This window comes from Rhincodon typus, chromosome 5, assembly GCF_021869965.1.
Source record: "Rhincodon typus isolate 14 chromosome 5, sRhiTyp1.1, whole genome shotgun sequence".
Lineage (NCBI taxonomy): Eukaryota > Metazoa > Chordata > Chondrichthyes > Orectolobiformes > Rhincodontidae > Rhincodon > Rhincodon typus.
In genome coordinates this window covers 6,916,726-6,938,649 of record NC_063336.1, presented here as the reverse complement: position 1 = coordinate 6,938,649, position 21,924 = coordinate 6,916,726, and the positions used below count along the sequence as shown (strand labels likewise).

The 21,924-nt window shown below is 45.3% G+C and overlaps 1 protein-coding gene across 1 annotated transcript in view; it reads left to right on the top strand.

Moving 5' to 3' along the window:
• LOC125483093 (polypeptide N-acetylgalactosaminyltransferase 14-like) overlaps positions 1-21,924 on the top strand; it is a 78,022-nt gene that overhangs the window by 47,889 nt on the left and 8,209 nt on the right. The window contains exons 2-3 of the mRNA XM_048596647.1: positions 6,796-6,965; positions 16,182-16,280. Coding sequence (XP_048452604.1) covers positions 6,796-6,965; positions 16,182-16,280 — 269 coding nt within the window. The remainder of the gene's footprint in view (positions 1-6,795; positions 6,966-16,181; positions 16,281-21,924) is intronic.

The following is a 21,924-nucleotide window of genomic DNA, read 5'->3' as shown; positions in this document are numbered from 1 at the left end:
AAGGGTTCAGACCCGAAATGTCAGCTTTCCTGCTCCTCTGATGCTGCCTGGCCTGCTGTGTTCATCCAGCTCCACACTGTGTTATCTCAGACTCCAGCATCGGCAGTTCCTGCTATCTCCGAGATTCATTTAGGACATCTGGTTGGCATGGGCGAATTGGACTGAAGCGTCTGTTGCCATGATGTACCGCTCTAAGACTCGAGAAGAAGCCTCCGGGCCACATTGGAAAAGCAGGTTCCCTGAAGTTGTTTTCAGAGAGAACCATGAGGCAGAAACCTGTGCAGAGAACATTGTTGGCCACTTCACTCGAATTGGGGTAGTATCTGAATCAAGTCAAACTTATTGAGTAACATTTAGGGTTAAATGTGGATTAAGTAGGGTGAAGTTAAATGATGCGAGTTAAAGTTGAAGTTACGTTAGATGAAGTGAGAAATAACGTTGCACTGAAAGTAAGTTTTATATCGAGGATTGGTACTTAAGGAGTTAAGATGGGTTTGTTTAGTTAAAGGATACAGTCAGTTTCCTGCCTTTTACCTGTCACACAAAGGAACACCTGGGTAAAATGTTTGAGTTTGCATTTTCAGGCAACAAAGCCAAACTGGAGAAGGGCCTTTCTGTGCTTAGTTTTTAGGGAATGAGATTGCGTAGGTGGCAGTGTTTTGGTGATTATGATGATAATCTAACGAAATTCATGGTGGTTATGGGAAAGGACAAAGAGAAGCTTAGGGTGGCACGGTGGCTCAGTGGTTAGCACTGCTGCCTTACAGCACCGGGGACCTGGGTTCAATTCCAGCCTCGGGTGACTGTCTGTGTGGTGTTTGTATGGGGGTGCTCTGGTTTCCTCCTACAGTCCAAAGATTTGCAGCTTATGGTAGATTGGCCATGCTGAATTGCCCATGGTGTGCAGGCTAGGTGCATTAGCTATGGGGGAAAAATGCCGGGTTAAATAAGGTAGGGCTGTGGGTCTGGGTCTGGGTCTGGGTGGGATACTCTTCAGAGGGTCAGTGTGGACTCAATGGGCCAAATGGCCAGCTTCCACATTGAAGGGATTCTATGAAATCAGGGGCTGACGAGCAGGGTCCATAGCTGTCATTGAGCGCACTGACCATCCCAAATGCCCACATCTGGTTGAAGTGTTGCTGGGAAAAGCAGCGGCTGGCTGTGGAAACGTGGTCCATTTCATTGTGATGTCTACTGGCAGACAGAATTGTTTGCTGGGCCCACTGTGGGCACTCCCTGCCACATTGTACCTCCCTTGGACCCACCTGGTAAACCGGCCTCAACCTTCTTCCCAGTCCCTGGATGTCTGTGAGGTTCCATTAGATGTTGGTGCTGCTGGGATTGCAGTCCTCGAGGGCGGGACCTCCTCGAGAGAGGAGAGAGGGTGCCGTTTGAATCTGAGTCAGACTGATGCCAGTCAACTGTTAGAGAGGAGCAGCTGGGTTCTGGTTCAGTCACCTTAGACTAGCAATGGACATTTCACACTGGGACAGCGGATTAGCCGAGGGGTTTGTGTTGGAGAGGTGCATTGTGGTCACAGCAGAGAGGTGTGTGAGGGGGGTCATGGGGTCACAGAGAGGTGTGTGAGGGGGTCACAGCAGAGAGGAGTGTGAGGAGGGTCACGGGGTCACAGAGAGGTGTGTGAGGGGGTGACGGAGAGATTGTAACACTGCATGGATTTGTCATCGGCCTAGAGAAATTCCATTAGTCAATGAGCACAATGATTCTATAAGCTTGATGATCAGAGACAATGAATGTTGCTGGGGTGACTATTCATTGCACAAAGAAAAGTTTTGGGAGCTGACTGCAAGAAGACCTGGGGGAGTTCTCCCCAATGTCTTGAAGAATATTTCACCCTCAGCTAATATCAGTAAGCAGAGTATTTGATCATTACTGCATTGCTCCTTATGGGAGCTTACTGTGTACAAATTGGCTGCTACATTTTCTGCACTACCCTAAGATCTGGAAAGGACAGATGTAAATGTAGGTGTGCGCTTAAAGGCTAAATATTCCAATCATGGAAACAAACAATTGGGAATATAACCTCAAAAAAAAACAGGGAAAGTTTGACCCTATACCGTAGAGATTTCAACACCTCTGCACTGTCACACTGGATTTGTCTCAGTTCTGTTTAACTCCCTAAGCAACTTTTAGAAACTTAAGCAGAGTTTTAAAATGCTTTGACAGCACATACGTGCCCACACTCTCGAACTCTGGGTTTGAATTTCTACCAAGTCCTGCCTGCAACCGGGGGTGTTATCTTGGCAGCTCTAGATGCAAGATTTTGAACGAAATGTGTTTTGGGAGTCGAAATCTCTCTTGTCAGCAGGCTGGATGGAGAGAAAAAAATAATATCCTTAATACAGCCCTGGATAATTGGACCACAGTCCTTCGGTGCTCTGAATTAGAATGAACAACATACCAAATGGAAGTGTCAGCCTGTCACAGTTGGGAGAGTTCTATCAGTATTTGCCATGCACCGTCATCCCAAAAGGTTTGAAACTGACGTCGGTTAAGCATAGAACTGACATCTCTGAAACTGATTACCATAAAATTCAGAAGATTTCTTCACTGACTGCTCCTGTCAAAATTTCATCCAGCCTTGAACAGCAGTTCAATATTCACTGAGCAGTCAGAGTTGGAAACCTTCCTACAATCTGTAGCTTCTCCTTGGACTTTTGGGGTCAATCCATTCAAACTCTTGCAACTCAATGACATCTTTTATAGACTCTGCTGGGAGGGTGGCTGACTGTCAAATGTAAACTTGATCTTTACTGACTGCCTTAGGGAGCTATTCACAAAGATACTTATGCCACACACCGCACGATACTTGGGCATTCAAAAATATTTATGTGATAAATTCACTCCTGCAATCTCTGCTTTTACAAAGATTGCCCAAGATAATGCGTCCCTATCAAGGACTTTCCTTTGGTGCCTCTGCCCATCCATTAGAGTCATAGAGAGGTGTACAGCATGAAAACAAACCCTTCAGTCCAACTTGTCCACGCCTACCAGATATCCTAAATTAATCTAGTCCCATTTGCCAGCATTTGGCCCATATCCCTCTAAACCATTCCTATTCATATACCCATCCAGATGCCTTTTAAATGTTGTAATCGTACCCAGCTCTATCACTTCCTCTGGCAGCTCGTTCCATACACGCACCACCCTCTGCGTGAAAAAATCGCCCCTTATATCCCTTTTAAATCTTTCCCCTCTCACCTTAAACCTATGCCCTCTAGTTTTGGACTCCCCTATTCTGGGAAAAAGACCTTGGCTATTTCCTCTTTCCATGCCCCTCATAATTTTATAAATCTCTGCAAGATCACCCCTCTGTCTCTGATGCTCCGGGGAAAATAGCCCCAGCCTATTCAGCCTCTCCCTATAGCTCAAACCCTCCAAACCTGGAAACATCCTCGTGGATCTTATCTGTACTCTTTCAAGTTTCACAATGTCCTTCCTGTAGTAGGGAGACCACAGTTGAACACAGTATTCCAAACATGGCCTAACCAATGCCCTGAGATAGTAGGAACTGCAGATAATGGAGAATCTGAGATAACAAGGTGTAGAGCTGGATGAACACAGCAGGCCAAGCAGCATCAGAGGAGCAGGAAAGCTGACGTTTCGGGTCGAGACCCTTCTTCAGAAATCATTCAGAAATTTTCTGAAGAAGGGTCTCGACCCGAAACGTCAGCTTTCTTGCTCCTCTGATGCTGCTTGGCCTGCTGTGCTCATCCAGCTCTACACCTTGTTATCTCTAACCAATGCCCTATACAGTCGCAACATGACCTCCCAACTCCTATACTCAATGCACTGACCAATAAATTCCTGTGTGTAAAGATCTCCTGCAAGTGAATATTTTAATGTTAACGATGAAATGAGGATGGCATCAAAGAAAATATTGGAGTGTGTACAGATTTCAGAGAGTGACCTGAACTACCCTCTCTGCTGTGATCAGTTTTAGACATTTTTCTGGTCCTGGGTGTGATATTCTACAGAAAGCCCCATGGCTGGAATCTTTCAGAGAATACAATGTTATAGGAAAACTACAGGGGAAGCATGTGGGATATCCTGCGCAGCAAACATTGTGTCTAATACCATCTCTTATTGAGAAGCCAAGGGGGAGGAAGAACCAAGGTAATTTGTGACAGCATGATCTTCGTTCAAATAGAAATCATTAGGTTCCTTAAGAGAAATTGACTAGATAATGAATCAATTGAGTGAATGGTGGTGGATTTGTGAATGGAGATGGATTTGTGAATGGGGGTGGATTTGTGAATGGAATGGTTTGATGATCTGTGGGTGAATGGGCATAGCTCAGTGAATAGTGATGTGCGAGGGAAAAAATACATTTTGTCAAAGCATTTTGTCTTTCAGACAGGACAATTTGCAAGAATACCAGTAAAAGGGAAAACAACATTTGTCTCTGTGAGATGAGGGTTAGTTAGTCGGCAAGTGGGCAGTGAACAGTAGAGGTTTGGAAAATGCACCAGTTAATTATAATTGACAGTTAACTACCAGGTTTTGTTTAAATGGTAAACTGGTCATGATGACTGTGATTGGTCAAGGCATTGCCCTGAGAAATAAACCACCAAATGGGGCATTGCCTCTTGCTTAGTTGCAACAAGTACAGTGACTGTACATGTTCTTTCTGCCTGTTAGGAACAGGTACCGGTGTGTTAATGTATGTAGAGACAAAAAAAACTGCAGATGCTGGAATCCAAGGTAGACAGACAGGAGGCTGGAAGAACACAGCAGGCCAGGCAGCATCTGGAGAAAAGGAGAGGTCTACGTTTCAGGTACTACCCTTCTTCAGGACTGTCCTGAAGAAGGGTAATACCCGAAACGTTGGCTGCTTCTTTCCTCCAGATGCTGCCTGTCCTACTGTGACCTTCCAGCCTCCTGTTTGTTAATGTATGTAGCTGTTCATTTTGATAGCGTACTGAAAATCAGTCCCTGCTATTCTTGGAGTCATCACAAAAGTTAAAGTTTTTAAAAAGTATGCAAAAATCTCCAATTTACCAGATTTTCAGAGCCAGGTTGATAGAAAGCACAGCCCAGGTTTTTGTATTTAATGATAAATACTGTTAATTACATGTACAGATAAATAATTACAAACCATCAGCCTATAACTCTATTAATTAAAACTCTACTCTCAATATAAACTCAGCAAGCAATAGTGAAGGCAACTGAGATTTTGGCCTTTATTTCAAAGGGAATGGAGAAAATATCCAGGCCATAACTGAAATACCGTGAACACTTCAGTTCCCCCTCATTGAAGGAAAGATATACAGGTATTGGAGGCAGTGCAGAGAAGGCTGATGAGGATGATCCCAGGCATGGAGGGACTTTCTTACAAGGAGAGGTTGAGTAGTTTTGGGATGGACTCATTGGAGTTTAGAAGAATGAGAGGCAATCTTATTGAAACATATTAGGGGCTTCACAGGATAGATGCAGAAAGGTTGTTCCCCTTGTGGGACAGTCTGGGACTAGAGGGCATTATCTCAGAGTAAAGGGTCACACATTAAAGAGAGAGTTGAGAAGGAATTTCTTCTCTCAGAGAGTAGTGAATCTGTAGAATTCTTCACCACAGGGGCCTGTCATTATGTATATTCAAGGCTGAGACAGAATTTTAATCAGGAATGGAACCAGGATTGTGGGGAAAAGGCAGGAAAGTGAAGTTGAGGATTATCAGATCAGACATGATCTCATTGAATGGCAGAGCAGAATTGATGGTCAGAATGGCCTATTATGTTCCTACATCTATTTTTTTTCCCTTTATTCGTTCACGGGATGAGGGCGTCGCTGGCTAGGCAGCATTTATTGCCCATTCCTAATTGCCCAGAGGGCAGTTAAGAATTAACCACTTTGCTGTGGATCTGATGTTTTCTTCCTGATTACTATATTGGGGTCATTAGTCTTTACTAATACTAATGGTTTCTAGTTTGTGAGTGTCACTCTAGTGGGAATCTCCACTCTATGTCTACCTCAACAAAGTCTTTCAAGACCTCTGTTTTGTCAGAGTACCCATCTATTATAAGCAAAACCCGACAGGTTGGTGAGTCTATTAATTTTGAAAGTATACTCTGAAGTGTAAATTGTTTCTGTAAATTGTTATCCAGGGCACTGTAAAAAAAAATTTTCCTTTTTGTAACTGCTTTAACTTTTGTTTTTTTTGTGTGTTTTGACCTGCTTACTATCCATTCTGCTACTTATCCCCAATTTCACATGTTCTGATCCTAATGATGAGTTTACAATGTGGTCAGCCACTTAAGAAAGGCTGTTTGGAAATCCACATATACTACATCTATTCTATTAGCATTATCTCTTGCTTCCTGTTGCTTCTTTAAAGAGTTGGAGACAGGCAGATAAGGAGCAATTTAGATAGTTCACTGCCTTTAATATATTGTCACTGGCTAATTATTCTTCAAATTCATGTTTGACATCATAGTGTAAATAATCTGACCATGAAATTCATGGAGTTGTTGGGTCAAGAGAAATTCTGTTCCCTTATTTATCTTTATTTATCCTTTATTTTTCTTTATTCCTTTATTTATCTATATATATCCTTTATGTTTGGCTTCTCTCCATCTTGGCCCAGAGGTTGCATATTTTGCTGAGTGCTGCTCGTTTTGCAGAGGCTCCCAATTCCTTGGTCACTTTTACTGTTTTCAACATTTTTATTAAATGGATTACATTTTCCCAAGCTGCCGTGCTGACGTTGCATTCACATTCTAATCGGATAGTGAGTTCAGGAGTATAATGAACCCAGAGCCATCTGATTTCCTCGCTCAGGCTGTGCAGGAGGACTCCAGCGAGCTGCTTGATACCTTCGATGAGAGGAGATACCTCGATACGAAACGCTGGAGACCTGGTGAAGACCCTTACAAACTCTATGCCTTCAACCACCGAGAGAGTGGCAGAGTTCCCAGCAATCGGGGGATCAGGGATACCAGACATTACAGGTATGTCACATGGACTTTGTGAGGTCTCCCCTCAGCTGGGACATCACCATGGCCACAAAATCCTGGTTTCTCAGGAATTCCGTGCCCCCATACTTCATCATTGAGTGTATTTGCCCTGAAAGGGAATTCAAGGAATTGAAGCAGGAGTAGGCCATTTGGCCCATCGGGTTAGCTCCGCCATTCTATACAATCATGGCTGACCTTAAGCTTCATCTCCTCTTCCCCAGACACTCCCTTGAAAAGACCGTAACAGTTAGGAGCACAGTTAGTGTGAAGGAGAGGGCCTGAGTAGGCCAGAGCCCCGAGTGCAACAGAGGCATCTAGAACCATCTTGGCGAGAGAATTCTAAAGACTAACACACCGCAGAGTGAAGTAATTGCCTGTCATTTCAGTCCAAAATTTTTGGCTCTTGTCTTTCAGTTTAATACAATCTCAGTGTCCACCCTATTGGGTCCTTTTTTTTTCCCCTTATTCATTAACGAAATGAGGACGTCCTGACCAGGCAGCATTTATTGCCCATCCCTAATTGCCCAGAGGGCAGTTCAGAGTCAACCACATTGCTGTGGGTCTGGAGTCACATGTGGGCCAGACCAGGTAAGGATGGCAGTTTCCTTTCCTCAAGGACATTAGTGAATCAGATGGGTTTTTCCCAACAAACGACAATGGATTCGTGGTCATCAGTAGATTCTTAATTCCAGATTTTTATTGAATTCAAATTCCACCGTCTGCCGTTAGAACCCGGGTCCCCAGAATGCTATCCAGGTCTCTAGATTAATAGTCCAGTGATAATACCATTAGGCCACTGCCTCCCCGCAGACACTGAGGCAGTCCATGTCCAAATGCGGCAATATCTGGAAAGTGCGAGTAAAATTTATGCCACTCAAATGCCAAGCAATGATTTCTCCAACAACAGACAACCTAACTATCGCCCTTGACATTCAATGGTGTTTCTATCACTGAATCCCCCACTAACAACATCCTGAGGGTTCCAAATGATCAGAAACTGAAATGGACTTACCATTATTAACAAGATCAGGTAAGAGGCTAGGAATCCTGCAGGAAGTAACTCACCTCCTGACTCCCCAAACCCTGTCCACCATCTACAAGGCACAAGTCAGGAGTGTGATGGAATACTCCCCACTTGCCCTGGATGAGTGCAGCCCCAGCAACACTCAAGAAGCTTGACACCATCCAGGACAAAGCAGCCGCTTGATTGGCACCACATCCACAAACATCCAAATGCACTGCAGAAATTCACCAAAGATCCTCAGACAGCATCTTCCAAACCCACGATCACTTCCATCTAGAAGGACAAGGGCAGCAGATACATGGGAACATCACCCCCTGCAAGTTCCTCTCCAAACCACTCACCATCCTGACATCGCCGTTCCTTCACTGTCACTGGGTCCAAATCCTGGAATTCCCTCCCTAATAGCATTGCAGGTCAACCCACAGCAGGAGGAATGCAACGGTTCAAGAAGGCAGCTCACCCCCACCTTCTCAAGGGGTAAGTAGGGACGAGCGATAAATACTGCCCAGCCAGCAACACCCACATCATGTGAATGAATGGAAATGCAAGCAGTTCACTTTTCTGATTACTTGCTGTACCTGAATGTTAACTTTCCATGTGCCATCATTGGGTTCTCCCAGTGCAGTTTATGTATAACCCAGTGAAACAGCTCCCTCCTGGCACCAGTGCCCCTTCTACCCACACCACTCTTTGAACATGTATCTAATTCTTTAATCTGCTTGACCTTAGGCCAGATGGCATGTAGCTGAGGTCGCAATCCAGAGGTGGTTCCTTTTGTCATCCTGCGTTTCGAAGGAGCCTAATTCCTCAAAGTTTCGCTACAGAGAGTTATTCTCAGCCTTAGCCCTGGCATGTGGACCACAGAAAGAGATCTTCCCCATCCCTCCTCAGCTTGACCACTGTCCTGGCCATGGGACAGGCTGCACTACTCTGGGAGCTGCAGGATAAACACATGGAGGGAACCTGGAAATCAGGATGTGCTCATCAGGTTCAATGGAGAAGGGCTGGAGCATGGACACTGGCAGAGATTAGATAGGCCAAATGTTGCTCTGTTGTAAATATTCTGGAGATAACGCCTCAGCCACTAAAGGGGGTGAGGTGGAATGTGAGCCAGTCCAGAATCAATGGTTGTACTGATTGAACAACACCAGATCTGTAATCATGTATTTATTCATTTATTCTGGCACTATGGTCAGTGCTCTCACTCCCTCCCTCTCTCTCTGTCTCTCTCAGTCTCTGCTAATTCTAACATTCCTCTGTGTTGTGGTTATATCGCTGCAGTCACTGTTCCCTACACATTTGTTCACCAGGAATGATCCAACCTCTGCTTGGTAAATACCATGGAGTGACCTGTATTTCTGTAGCACCTTTCACAACCTCAGGACATCCCAGAACACTTTGTCACAGAGGAACTGTCGTCACTCTTGTAAAAAACGTGGAAGTCCACAATTGCACAGTCTGATCCCAGTAACATGTCAATGACCAGAGCATTGGTTTCTTCTAACTGTTGGTCAGGATTCCGGGTAGGATTCTCCCTCTTTTCTTTGACACTGTGCCATGGGATCCTTTACAGTCAGCCGAGAGGACAGTGTGGTGTGGAGTTTGGTTTTACATCCTAGTAATGGGCAGCTCAGTCTGTCAGTGCAGTGTTCACTCGGATCTCTGGATTGTTCCAGGGTCCACAAGCCTCTTACTCAAAGCTAAGTGCGTTGCTAACTGAGTTGGAGCTCATGGCTTGTATGCTAGAGCGACATTCTCAAACAGGCAGTCAAGCTGGATCCAGCATCCAAATCTATCCCTGATTTATTCAGTGGGAACATACTGTTCAAATCTCTATTCTGGCAGATTCTGTCACATCACTGTCAGAAACATGGGGAGTGAAGTGAAGGTAACAGTGAGGAATTGAGAGCTGCTCCTTCCTGGATGTTTCACTGTAATTGGTGCTGCTCATCTCCTCAGTAATGATCCTCCAGAAAAGGATATTACCAGCTGCCACACTGTGTATCAGAAGCTGCTGCCTTCTCTTCTGTCTCACATACACCTCTAATGAGCTCTCCCCATCAGTTGGAACATTTTTTACACCGTACTCTGGATTTTTGGGAGTGATGGAGGTGGGAGCGGTGGGGGCGATATCTCCCCCATACTGCCCACCTCCCCCACATACACAGACAGACATATACAGACACTGGCACGCGCACACACACACACACACATATGCATATTTGAACCCTTCCCTCCTCCCACCTCAGGACACCTGGACAAAGAACCAGGCGATAATCTCCCCTTCAACAAAGGGACAGAGGATGTCGCACTTGGGGCTAGTCAGAAAGGTGAAAGAGAGCCCACTCACTGACCCTGTTAGAATGGCTGTTGCATGGAGGGAGGTGTGCAGGCAGCTTGATTGAAGCCCCCTGAAGCTGGAGGGTGTCAGATCTGTTTCCCCCACCCCCACAACTCCATGACCCTCTTGCAATGAGTAAAGGCAGAGACTTTAACTTTCCACCCAGTGACGGAGACTACAACATTCCCGTTCGATCTCCTCCATTGTAATGGAATCCAATGGGATTTCCTGGGCAGACCTCCATGTTCCCTGACACCATCAAGTGAATGTCCTCTGTTCTGTGGTACTGCTCCAGTATTGGCTTGGCTTCATAATCTTCTTTCTTTTTTGTAAGTTCAAGTTCAGTTCAGGGTTGACACTCCAATACAGAGCAGAGAGGTGCTGCACTGTTGGAATTGGTTCCTTTTCGTTGAGATGTTAAATCAAGGCCCTGTCTGCCCTCTCACAGAATCCCTACAGTGTGGAGGCAGGCCATTTGGCCCATCAGGTCCACACCAGCGGTCCAAAGGGTATCCCATCCAGACCCACCTCCCTACCCAACCACTGTATTTTCTGTGACTAACCTACCTATCCCTGGATTTTGTGGGCAATTTAGCATGGCCAATTCACCCTAACCTACACATCCTGTGAGAGGAAACCGGAGCACCCAAAGGAAACCCACACAGACATGGGGTGAATGTGCAAACTCCACGCAGACAGTCACCCGAGGGTGGAATCGAACCCGGGTCCCTGGCGCTGTGAGGCAGCAGTGCTAACCACTGGGCCACTGGGCCACCGTAACAGATTTCATGTCAGTATTTTGAAGAATTTCCGGTGAATAATTAACTCCCAACACCACCATAAGCGAACTGGCTCATTCATCACATTGCTGTTGCTGGGAATTTGCTGTGGTCAGATTAGCTCACCCGCCTGTGTCCAACAGGGAATACATCTGAAAAAGTGTGCGGTCGGCTGAAAAGATCTTGGCTTTGCTCTGAAGTGATGAAAAATGCTACAGAAATGCAGGCCCATTCTTCCCAGAAACTCGCAATATTCGTTGAGCTGCAAAGGGTTCGTGCCTGAAACGAAATTCTAGAGGCTGTGCCTCCGAACGTGACAAAGGAACAGAGGCAGGATGTATTTCACACACCGAAGAGTACAGAAGCAATTTTGTCACCCAGCTTCTGAAACATATATATTAGGCTTTTGGACACTAGAGAGATTGGCTGCATCAAGCAGACTTCACTGGAGAGGTCAAATTTTCCACTGGGAGTGGTCAGGGCTTGGAATTGTCACGCAGGGTGGGTCTGGATGCAGTGCCCTTCAGAGGGCAAGTGTGGACCTGATGGGGTGAATGGCCTGCCTCCACACTGTAGGGACCCTATGAGAGAGCAGACAGGGGCGTGATTTAACATCTCGACGAAAAGGAACCAATTCCAACAGTGCCACACCTCTCCACTCTGCATTGGAGTGTCAACCTAGGTAGGAACAGGACTTGAACTTGCAACCTCTGTAGCTAAAAAAAGTTGGCAAGTTCTTTGGAAGTGTTTCAAGTTCTCAAGTCACTTAAATACCCTGCCCTTAAAAGTGAAAAAAAATCCAGACTGCTTTTGAAATAAGAAGGTCAGTGCTTGCAATTTCAATTGATGTAGTTTGACATAAGTCTGAGACTAGTCAATATTGGAAGAATATCACTGTTTGACTGCTTTATGAGCTGTTATTATCCAGGGGTTCCATGGGGCTGTAAGTTCATAGTTACACTGACAATTTAGACACCTTCTGAAAGTTTGGCTAACCTTGACACCTGGCTGTTAATACAAATTATATCAGTTAGTACGGCTCATAATTTTCAGGGTTGTCAGCAAGAAAGCCAGGAGTGAGATGGGGAGAAACTTCTTTATTCAGACAATTGTTAGGATTTGGAATGCACTGTCTGGGAGAGGGGTGGAGGCGAATTCGATAGGAGGTTTCAAAAGAGAGCTGTATATATATTTGAAAGTGATGAATTTGGAGGGCTACAGAGATAGGACTGGAGAGTGGGACTAGCTCAGTAGCTTTTTCAGGAGCTAGTATGGACACGATGGGCCAAATGGCTTCCTTCTGTAAAATTCTATGAAATGCTTGTTTGTATAAAGGGTTATATATTTGAAGAGCGTTTGTGTTTATAGCAGACTAAGTATGTGAAGAAGTTTAAATGCATTATATGGGTTTTTAATCAATGACTTTTTTGTAATAATGAAGATATTTTGCACTTTATTTGATTTGAGCTCAGCCTGGTTGCTGAGGTCCACCTATGGCATAAACTGAGGGACTTGGCACAGAGGGGCTAAGGGCGATGGGTGGGGGAGGACCAGGTTGGCATGAATAGGCACTAAACCTGAACCTAAGGGGATGAGTGGGGGGCAATTGATTTGGCACTAAGTTGGCAAGGCAGGTACATGGGTTGAGTATGGGATATAGCGGTTAGCATAGGGGGTGTTAGAGGTTATGAGTGTGAGTCAAGGGCTATAAGTTGGCACAGGATATAAGAGGGCTCGAGGGTGAGTGGGTAGAGGAGATATTTTGGCCTGGAGGGTATGCAGGACCATGGGGCTGGAGGGGGTGGGGGGGGGTTGCATGATTTGGAATGCCTGAGGCATGGGCAGTGAGTGGAAGGGGAGTGGTGGGCCTGAGGGTCTGGAAGGCTGTTTTTGACTATTTTCCTTTCACCAACTAGGCAAGCCCTTTTATTGACCATCCCCTCCACACCATGCTGCCTCTGGAGTTTAACTGGGTGGGGGTGCTGGGGGGTGTTGCTGTGGCGGTGGTGCTGTGGGCGGCAGTCGCCCTGAGTTCACTTAGCACCTCCCTCCTCCAGGGTCGAAGGTCACAGCGCTTGCTGCTGTGTTGGCTTTGCAGAGAGGCCAATCTTCTCACTCCAAGATGCTGGGTCCATTCTGTGGTTCGCGAGAGCTTCCAGCTGGGGTGTGAAGGAGGCTACACTCAGTTGTCCGGACAGATAGCCCCCTGAGTCTAACCTACACACAGAGGCTGACAGCTGAATATACCGAGAAAGACAGAGAGAGAGATAAAAAGAAAATCAATAATTCCAATTAGTCACATGGACAGACTCCCTAATATCCAAGCTATCTAAGCAATTTATCCACCTGTTTTAACAACCAGAACTGTTTTCCCACCAAACACTTGGTACATGACAATGTGTTGTTTAAATGTGATTTATAAAGTCCTCAGAGACTGAACTGTGCGAAGACGCTGCTAATTCATGTTGAATATTAACTATCCTCAAACAACTGGTCATGCTGAATCCCTGAATGTGATAACTGACTGAATCAACAGAAAATGTAATGTAAACATTTGCTGGGAGGTACAGAACGTGAATAATTCTGAAAGGAGAGGTTTGTTACTGACATCTGAATTGGGAACAAAGGGGTGACCTTTCAGCCCCTCAGGCCCTTCCCTCTCTTCGAGAAAGTTGATTGGCCAAACCGATTGTGGTCTTCATTTCCCGTCTGCCTTTGACCAATCAAGAATCGATCCAAATCAGTTTTAAAAATATCCAAAGACCTAGCCACTGAGTACGAAAACGCCACAGACTCACCACCCTTTGAAAGAAAAATGTTCTCCCGTCTCCACCTTCAATGGGAAACACCTTGTTTATAAACCGTGTCCCCTAGTTCTGGTGTGTCCCATGAGGAAAACGTTCTCTGTTTCCAACTTATCCCCCACTATCAACATCCTGGGGGTTACCATTGACCAGAAACTCAACTGGACTCACCACATAAACACAGCAGCTACAAGAGCAGGTCAGAAGCTGGGAATACTGCAGTGAGTAACTCATCTCCTGACTCCCCAAAGCCTGTCCACCATCTACAAGGCACAAGTCAGGAGTGAGATGGAATACTCCCCACTTGCCTGGATGAGTGCAGCCCCAATAACACTCAAGAAGCTTGACACCATCCAGGACAAAGCAGCCGCTTGATTGGCACCACATCCACAAGCATCCACTCCCTCCACCACTGATGCTCAGTAGCAGCAGTGTGTACTATCTACAAGATGCGCTGCAGAAATTCACCAAAGATCCTCAGACAGCACCTTCCAAACCCATAACCACTTCCATCTAGACGGACAAGGGCAGCAGATACATGGGAACACCATCACCTTCAAGTTCCCCTCCAAGCCACTCACCATCCTGACTTGGAAATATATTGCCATTCCTTCACTGTCGCTGGATCAAAATCCTGGAATTCCCTCCCTAATAGCATTGTGGGTCAACCCACAGCAGGAGGACTGCAGCAGCTCAAGAAGGCAGCTCACCACCACCTTCTCAAGGGGCAACTAGGGATGGGCAAGAAATGCTGGCCAGCCAGCGACGCCCACATCCCACAAATGAATGGAAAAAAAGCCCTGATATTCCTGTAGGAAACTGTATGCCTCAATGCCATCACCTTGTAACTCCAGTGGACACAGACTCAACCTGTCCAACCTTTCCTCATCAGATAACCCCCCAGCCCCATCCAAACCGTGGGAGTAATTCCAGTCATCCTTTTTGAACTGTTTCTCATGTGATCATAAATATTTTTGAATGAAGCTCAGGGCTGCTATGACACACAACAGGAATAGGTGAAACTTGAACTCCTGATCCAGAGGTAGGGACACTGCCACTGCACCACAAGAACCATTCTCATATCCTGTCTTAATTATGTAGATCATAATTGATTTGGTCTCACTAAAACCCTGTAGCGAAACATCCCTATTTTACCCCCCTGTTGCCCTTGTAATGAACACCATGACTGTAGACCTCAGGGCTCTGCAATAGCCCTCCCTTTAGATAAGGTGTTCTTCCTGAGGTTCTGCATCAGGACAAATGCAAGAATGCCAAAATTCCTGATCATCACAACCCTTTGGATGAGAGTGGGGTGAAACGTGCTGAATAGTTGGCAAATTGACTCATTGTTCCAATAAGGGACCCGTTCTCTGGAAAGAAAAAGAACCCTTCAGTCTGAGTCCCTTTGAAACACTGGTTGAGGACTCTATAGTTTTTCCTGCTTTCCCAGTCCCTCAGCCAGTCAGAGTTTTCCATATTCAGCCTTTAGCGAAATCCTTATTATCTAACATGTTTTAATATTCCTCCTGAACCCAACCCTTTCCCACTGGTTTCTATTTCTCCTGTCTCTCAGGCCTCATACCAGGTACGTTAAGGAGCTTTATGGTCAAAGTGGTGTTTTCGAAATGTGTTTCCTGTTGTTATGTAGGAAATGCCATAGCCAATTTGTACACAGCAAGCTCCCACAAAGACCACGATGATAAATGGCTGGGTTAAATGCTATTATAACATTAGTGGAAAGATAAACATTAGCTCTTCTTTCAACAGGCCACAGATATATGTCTGATCTAAATGTTGGCCCTTCTGACAGTGAGGCACTCTCACAAAACTATATTTGGAGTAAAGGTCTTGATCTTTATTGCTCAAACCCTGGAATGGGGCTTGAACCCAGAACCTGTTGCCTCAGAGACAAAACGTGTCACCAAAAGAGTCACTGCTGACCCTGTTATAGTCCCTCTTTACTCTCGCTGTGTTCCCTTCACATCTTAATGCTTCTGTCTCATGGAAACGAGAACAGCACCATCTGTGCACTCTGAATTCCTCTCTGCTTCTCCCTCTCTCTTCCTCTGATTGTCTTCCTCAGCTGATCCACTTAAGAACTCACAGTTCTCGGGATGGGTTGATACCAACGTGTTCTTTCCACAGTTACTGACTCAGACCCTGGTCTTCCTTGTTGTGTCATGTTGTGTTTTGTTACAGGTTTCTAGAATCTGGGCAGTGTGTGTAGTAATGCCCTGATGATTATTCTCCCTGTGTTCACAGATGCTCGATGCAGCAGTACAGCGCTGACCTGCCTCCCACCAGCATCATCATCACTCTCCACAACGAGGCCAGGTCTGCCTTACTGCGGACAGTACGAAGGTGAGAGTCAGCCCAGCCTCCTGCTTCTCACCTGCTCCAGGCTGGACTCAGGGTGTCACACAGCAACATAGTGCATTGTGTGTGTGTGTGTGTGTGTGTGTGTGAGAGAGAGAGAGGGGGAGAGTAACAGACAGAGAGTGAGTGAATGGGAGTGTGATATAGAGAGACTGTGAGTGTGTATGATCAAGTGTGATCAGGTGTGTTCGATCGAGTGTATGTGTGTGATTGAGAGTGAGTGTGTGCAGGCATGAGATTGTGTGTATTTGTGTGTGTGTGTGTAATCAAGTGTGTATGTGTATTCGCGTATGTGTGTGTCTATGAGAGAGTGTGTGTGTGTCTATGAGTGTGTGTGTGTGTGTGTGTGTGTGTGATCAGTTTGCCTGAGAGTAAATGAAGTATTTGGAATTGAAACACATGTTTGCTCAGTGGAACATGCTGATTGCAATGTGTAAACAGAGACCATTGGCTCTGACACAGAACAGACAAATGCCGACATCACGGTGAATTGTACCCCAGGCTGTTGTGGGAGTCAAGGGCGGAAATAATAGGGGCCTTGACCCAAATGTTTAAATCATCCCAGGGCACAGGGGGATTGCCAGAGGACAGCTACAGTGGTTTCACTTTACCAAAAGGGCGGTAGGGATAGACCAGACTAGTTAGTGTAAAATCAGTGGGAGGGAAACTATTAGAGAAAATAGGGAAGGAGAAAATTAATCTCCATTTAGAGAGGCAAGGACAGTCAGCACGGCTTTGTCAGAGGGAATCTGGTGGAATTTTTTGAGAAAGTGATTAAGTCAATGGATGATGGTAGGGCAGTTGGCAGGTGGATCCAAAATCGGTTTAGAGACAGGAGCCAGAGGGTGGTGGTAGAAAGCTGTTGGTGTGACTGTAGCCCAATGTGCAGTGATGTACCACAGGGATCAGTGCTGGGTTCCTAATTTGTTGTAATGTCTATAAATGAGAATATAGGGGTCATTGATAAGTCAGTTTGTGGATGACACTTTGGCTGGGTGGTTGGTAGGTTGATTTATTGATTGATTTATTATCACGTGTACCGAAGTACAGTGAAAAGCTTTGTTTACGAGCGGTACAGGCAGATCATAGTAAGCAAGGATTTACAGATCAGAAGTTGAAAAAAGACTTAGACAGAGGCATACAGGTTACATAGCACAGGGCGTGTGCTAGGCAAGATCACCGTTAACAAGATCAGCATTATTTCAGGCTACAGAGTCCATTCGTCAGTCTAATAACGGCTGGGAAGAAGCTGTTCCTGAACCTACTCGTGCATGTGTTCGGCCTTCTGGATCTTCTGCCTGACAAAGAGGTTGTAGGAGGTCATTACCAGGGTGCGATAGGTCTTTGATGTTGGCAACCTTTCTGCGGCAGCGAGCCGTGTAAATAGAGTCCGTGGATGGAAGGTTGGCTTCCGTGATGGTCTGGGCTGTGCACACCTCCTTCTGTAGTTTCTTACAGTCCTGGGCAGAGCAGTTGCCATACCAGGCCGTTATGCACCCGGACAGTATGCTTTCAATGGTGCATCCGTAGAAGTTGGTGAGGGACCTTATGGACATGTTAAATTTCCTGAGCCGCCTGAGGAAGAAGAGGAATTGTGCCTTCTTGACTGTCACATCTACATGGGAAGTCCAGGACAGGTTGTCAGTTATTGTCACTCCAAGGAACTTGATGCTCTTCACCCTCTCAACCTCCATCTATTGATGTAGATAGGGGTGTGTTCTCCCTCTTTCTTTCTGAAGTCCATGATCGGTTCTTTAGTTTTGCCGACGTTGAGAGACAGATCGTTTTCATTGTACCATGTCACCAAGCTCTCTATCTCCCTTCTGTATTTTGTTATCATCATTATTAGATAGCTACCCTTCTACAGTGGTGAGATCAGTGAACTTGTAGATGGTGTTCATTCAGAATTTGGCAACACAATTGTGGGTGTACAGGGAGTACAGTAAGGGGCTGAGAATGCATCCTTGCGGGGGGGCTCCAGTGTTGAGTGTTATCGTGGAGGAGGTACAGTTGTCTATCTTCAGTTACCTACCTGGTAAGGAAGAGGTGTTATGGGAGGATATAAATGGATTGGTCAGAGAGACAGATCAATGGCAGATGGAATTTAACCCTGATAAATGTGTGGTGATGGATTTAAGAAGAAGGAACAAGACAGGGAATATTCAATGAATGGCAGGACACTAGGAAACTGAGGAACAGAAGGATCTCAGGGTGCTTACCCACAGATCCCTGAAGGGGGCAGGACAAGTTAATAGGGTAATTAAGAAAGCATATGGGACAGTTGTCTTTATTATACGTGGCATAGATTATAAGAGCAGGGAGGTTATGTTGGAGCTGTACAGAACTTTGGTGAGGCCGTAGCTGGAGCACTGTGTGCAATTCTGGTCACCGCACTATAGGAAGGATGTGACTGCACTGGAAGTGGGGGAGAGGATCTTCACCAGGATGTTACCTGAGATGGAGCATTTCAGCTACGAAGAGGGGCTGGATAAGCTGAGGTTGTTTTCTTTAGAGCAAGAGAAGGTTGAGGAGTAACCTGACAGAGGCGTGTCAGATTATGAGGGGCATTGATAGGAAGCAGCTGTTCCCCTTCATCGAAGGGTCAGTAACAAAGGGGGCACATGTTTACAGTGAAACGCATGAGGTTTTCAAGGGATTTGAGGAAAGATTTTTTCATCTAGAGGGTGGTGGGGGGGTGATCTGGATTAAACTGTCTAGGAGGATAGTAGAGGCAGGAAACCTCACAACCTTTAAAATGTACTTGGATCAACTCTTGAGGTTCAAAGCAATGGGCTGGGTGAAGAAAGTGGGATTAGTGGAGGTTGTAGTGTATTTTTGGTACAGACCCGATGTGCTGAAGGGCCATTTCTGTACTGGATGATTCTATGAGTAAAGGTACAAATGAGAAAGCTTTAAAAAATAGAAAATTGGGTTTTACTGAAGTGATGGACTACAAAAGTGCAAAAACGATGGTAAATTAGTTCATCCCAGTCAGTGATAAGGTGTTGGGTACAGTTTTGGGAGACCTACTGAAATAGTATAAGCACAATGGAAAGTGGGTTCACTAAGGAAGAGCTAGCCTAACGGCTGGAGATAGACCGATTCCAAGGAGCAGAGATTTATTTTTCTTGTATGAGGCGTAGGCATTACTGGTGGTAACGGTGTGTTGACTGCCCATTCCTAGTTTCATTGAACGGATTGGCTCTCTAGGACATTGCTGTGGGCCTGGAGTCACTTGTAGGTCAAACCACGTAAGGACAGCAGATTTCCTTCACTAAAGGACATTAGTGAACCAGATCAGTTTCTACAACAGTTGACAATTATTACGTGATAGCCAATAAAATCAGCTTTGCTTAAATTTCCATAATCTGTCAAATTCAAAACTCACCATCAGCCACATTGGAATTTGACGCCATGTTCCAAGCTTGCTGGCTCAGAGAAATTGTCACTACCTCGTCACTTCCCTTTAATGATGTTTAAAGTAACGAGGAGTTTGTCAAAGTGACTTTCAAAGGAGAATCGGGGATGAGGAAGTGGAAACTAATTAATGAGAAGGCAAGATTGTTAGAGAGATTCCTACAAATAGAGGGGCTGCTGGTATATACAGTGCCATGGGAAATAACTCAGACAGACACCATAGGCTGTTTTAAGGGAAAGAATGATCTAATTCTGGATCGTGGGCCAGCACAGTTTTGTGGGGGAGGTAGCAGGAGTTATGGATTTTTACAGGAAAGAGCTGACACCGATACAATGGGCTGAACAGCCTCTGTCTCTGTTGGAAGTGTGTCTAAATTGAAAGTGTGTGTGTGTGTGAGGCTGTAGGGGATGCATAGTCCTGAGTCCAAGGGACTGGAATTGACTGCAATGATAATAAGCTCTAAGGTGACTTTGCTACTGGTGCAAATGCAAGTAGGGTCTGAATTATAAATAACATCTTCACATTTTAAAGCCTGGATGTTCAGCAGTGATGCGGCAGCCCAGGGCTCTCCTTATAGAAGCAGACATTTGGTGTTTGATGTAAATTTGCAGGTATTTCCAGATGGACTGATCTAAAAGAAGAGAGCAAGGTCATATAACTGTCCAGACTGGGTGACCTAATACCAGACCTTATGACTGCAAGAGGGATGTGACAGGGTGAGTGGGGGAGGGTGGAGGGGGTGAACCATCTGGAGGTCTCCCAAGGGAGTCCTGTGATGCTGATAGGATTTGTGAGCTCATTGTTCACACACTTAGACACATATAAAGAGAGAGACAGAGATATATGTAGGCACATACACATACACACACACACATGCATACGCACATGTTCTCTGTCTCTCATACAAACATACATTCTCTCTCTCTCATAGACACTCACACACGCGCGCTCACACACACACGTTTAAACCTTGATGTCATCAGTCTACAATTCCCAACCACATCCCCAAATAGATCAATCCTACACTGCACATAATCTTATACACATCAGGCTCCTTAGACAGCACTTTCCAAACCCACAACCCTAGAAGGACAAGGACAGCAGATACATGGGAACACCACCCCCTGAAAGTTCCCCTCCAAGCCACTCAGCATCCTGATGTAGAAATGTATTGCTGCTCCTTCACTGTCCCCGGGTCAAAATCCTGGAATTCTCTCCTGTGGGTGTCCCGACAGCACATGGACTGCAGCGGTTCAAGAAAGCAGCTCACTACCACCTGCTCAAGGGCAACTAGGGATGGGCAATAAATGCAGACCAGTCAGCGATGCCCACATCCCACGTGTGAATAAAATAAAAATTCCCACATTCATTGACGTGTAAAGGAATTCTAATTTACATGTTGTTGTTTTTCATTTTATTTGAATTGATTCAATACCTTATTTAAATGATTTCATTACCATCTGCCTACTGCAATACTTGTTGCCCCTTGAAATTCATCTCTAGCATTACCACCCTGTTTCTCCATCTCTGGCACATCATTTAAAAAGAAAATGAAGAAGTCATTAAGTTGTAAAGGACTTCATAAATCACCTTGGGACAATTGATTACATTCAGGGCCCGATATAAATGTCATTTATTTCTTTTTTGTCATTCCTCTTCCCTCACTGAGCCTGACTGAGAATTACTTACTGACTAACCCTCTGTCGAATTCGATCACTGAAAAGCACTGTCGCCAAAAGTCGAGGTTTCTGGTGACTTAAGCACAAATTCAAATAAAAAAATGAATCCCTTCTCTTTTCTACTCTCTCTTCATCCAACTTTTCCTTAAAATCTCTCTACTTAGTTTGTATCTGACTGAGAATCACTAGCTGTCTTTTGTGTTATGAACTGACTGACCATGGGAAGGCAATGGAGGTAGGGCTATCCCAGCATTCATAGCTATGGTGAAAGCTCTCTTCTTTACACTTATCCTGTCAATTAAATTCACTGTCACTCGGAATTCTCACATAAACCTCACGGCAATCTCATTTCACAGGAAGCAATCCAGCCAGGAGCCGGACTACACTCCTCAGATTGAGCAGTAACTAGTTATAAATAAAACTTCATTTTATAGGAGGGCAAGAGTTGATTGGGTGGTCACCATTGATAAGCTAGTTATGATTGATAGACTGGCTGTCATTGGTACAGGGGTTGTGATTGGTAGACTGGCTG